The following is a 1,609-nucleotide window of genomic DNA, read 5'->3' as shown; positions in this document are numbered from 1 at the left end:
GCCGCCACTTGCTGTGTTAATGAAGTCCTCGGGCCGACTTCCGCAGCCCCCAGGCTAGGTTCTGAAGTCCCCGGGCCGACTGCTGCAGCCCCCAGGCCAGGTTCTGAAGTCCCCGGATCTGACTGCTTCGGGAGGGGCCGGCACAAAGATGGATTCAGATTCCGGAGAAGGCTTGATCGATGGCTTGAGCAGGCGCTGAACGGAGACACCGGCTGGTATTGCTTGCCGGGTGGAGCCGATTCGTGCCAAGGCATCTGCTTGCTCATTGTCAGCTCTTGGCACGTGAAGGAACTCACACCCCTCGAAGTATCCACTGAGTTGCTAGACGGAAAAAGGTAGCTTGCCATGTTTGCATCCTTGGCGTCCCAGTCGCCAGAAGACTGCTAGACCACTAAGTTGGAGTCGCCGTAGCACAGGATCCGGCGGATGCCGATTTCTTTGGCCAACTGGAGGCCGTGTATTGGTGCTTCATACTCGGCCACATTGTTGGAGGCGGCAAAATGGATTTGCAACGTGTACTTGAGCTTGTCACCTCTGGAAGATGTGAGGATGATGCCGGCTCCCAAACCAGTGCGCATCTTTGAACCATCAAAATGCATCTACCAATGGGTGGAGTCCGACGCTGGCGACAGGTACTAGGTCTCGGCCCAGTCGACGAGGAAGTCGGCCAGTGCTTGGGACTTGATGGCGGTGCAGGGCTGGTAGTAGATGGTGTAGGGGGCCAACTCGATTGACCATTTGGCCACTCAGCCAGAAGCATCTCTGTTGCCAATGATCTCAGCAAGGGGAGCAGTGCAAACAACAGTGATTGGGTGCTCTTGAAAGTATGGCTTCAGCTTCTTGGCCACGAAATGCACGACGTAGCACATCTTCTGATAGTGGGGGTAGTTCTGCTTAGAGGCGGACAACACTTCACTCAGGTAATACACCGACCTCTGGACTGGTAACGCCTTACCGTCTTCCTTGCGCTCCACAACTATGACTGTGTGGACCACCCGGCTGGTGGCGGCGATGTAAAGGTACATGGGTTCTTTAGCAGTCGAAGCCTCCAGGACAGGCGGCGTGGTCAACATCTTCTTCAGCTGGAGAAAAGCGTGATCCGCCTGGTCATTCCACTCAAAATGAGTGGTCTTCTTCATGAGCTGGTATAGGGGAAGAGCCTTCTCGCCTAGCCGACTGATGAACCGGCTGATGGATGCTAAGCAGCCGGTGAATTTCTAGACGTCTCACAGTCGGGTGGGCTTCTCCATCCTCTCGATGGCTTTGATCTTCACAGGGTTGCACTCAATGCCGCGTTCTGAGACCAGGAAGCCAAGGAGCTGGCCAGCTGGTACTCCGAACACACACTTTTCTGAGTTGAGCTTGATTTGAAATCGGCGCAGATTTTCAAAGGTTTCCTTGAGGTCTTCGAGGAGTGTGTTGCGCCTATCTATCTTCACCACGATATCGTCTACGTAGACGTGGGCATTTTTGCCGAGTTGCTTGAGGAGGCACTTTTGCATGCAATGCTAAAAAGTGGCACTGGCATTCCTCAGGCCGAATGTCATGGTCAGGTAGCAGAAGGCTCCAAATGGTGTGATGAATGCGGTCTTCAGACGGTCTGTCGGGT

General features: G+C 54.4%; 1 protein-coding gene across 1 annotated transcript; it reads right to left on the bottom strand.

Moving 5' to 3' along the window:
- Positions 1–746: 746 nt before the first annotated feature.
- LOC147986264 (uncharacterized) lies at positions 747–1,139 on the bottom strand. Its single transcript, XM_087541938.1, has one exon. The coding sequence runs from the start codon at positions 1,137–1,139 to the stop codon at positions 747–749; it is 393 nt and encodes a 130-aa protein (XP_087398064.1).
- Between the last annotated feature and the right edge of the window lie 470 nt (positions 1,140–1,609).

Source organism: Triticum urartu, chromosome 2A (assembly GCF_056163025.1).
Source record: "Triticum urartu cultivar PI428250 chromosome 2A, HENAU_Tu73, whole genome shotgun sequence".
NCBI lineage: Eukaryota > Viridiplantae > Streptophyta > Magnoliopsida > Poales > Poaceae > Triticum > Triticum urartu.
This window is presented reverse-complemented; position numbering and strand designations above follow the sequence as displayed.

What these genes read in the sequence shown, in the direction of transcription:
- LOC147986264 (XM_087541938.1), bottom strand. Translation starts at nt 1,139, where the DNA reads ATGAAGAAGACCACTCATTTTGAGTGGAATGACCAGGCGGATCACGCT.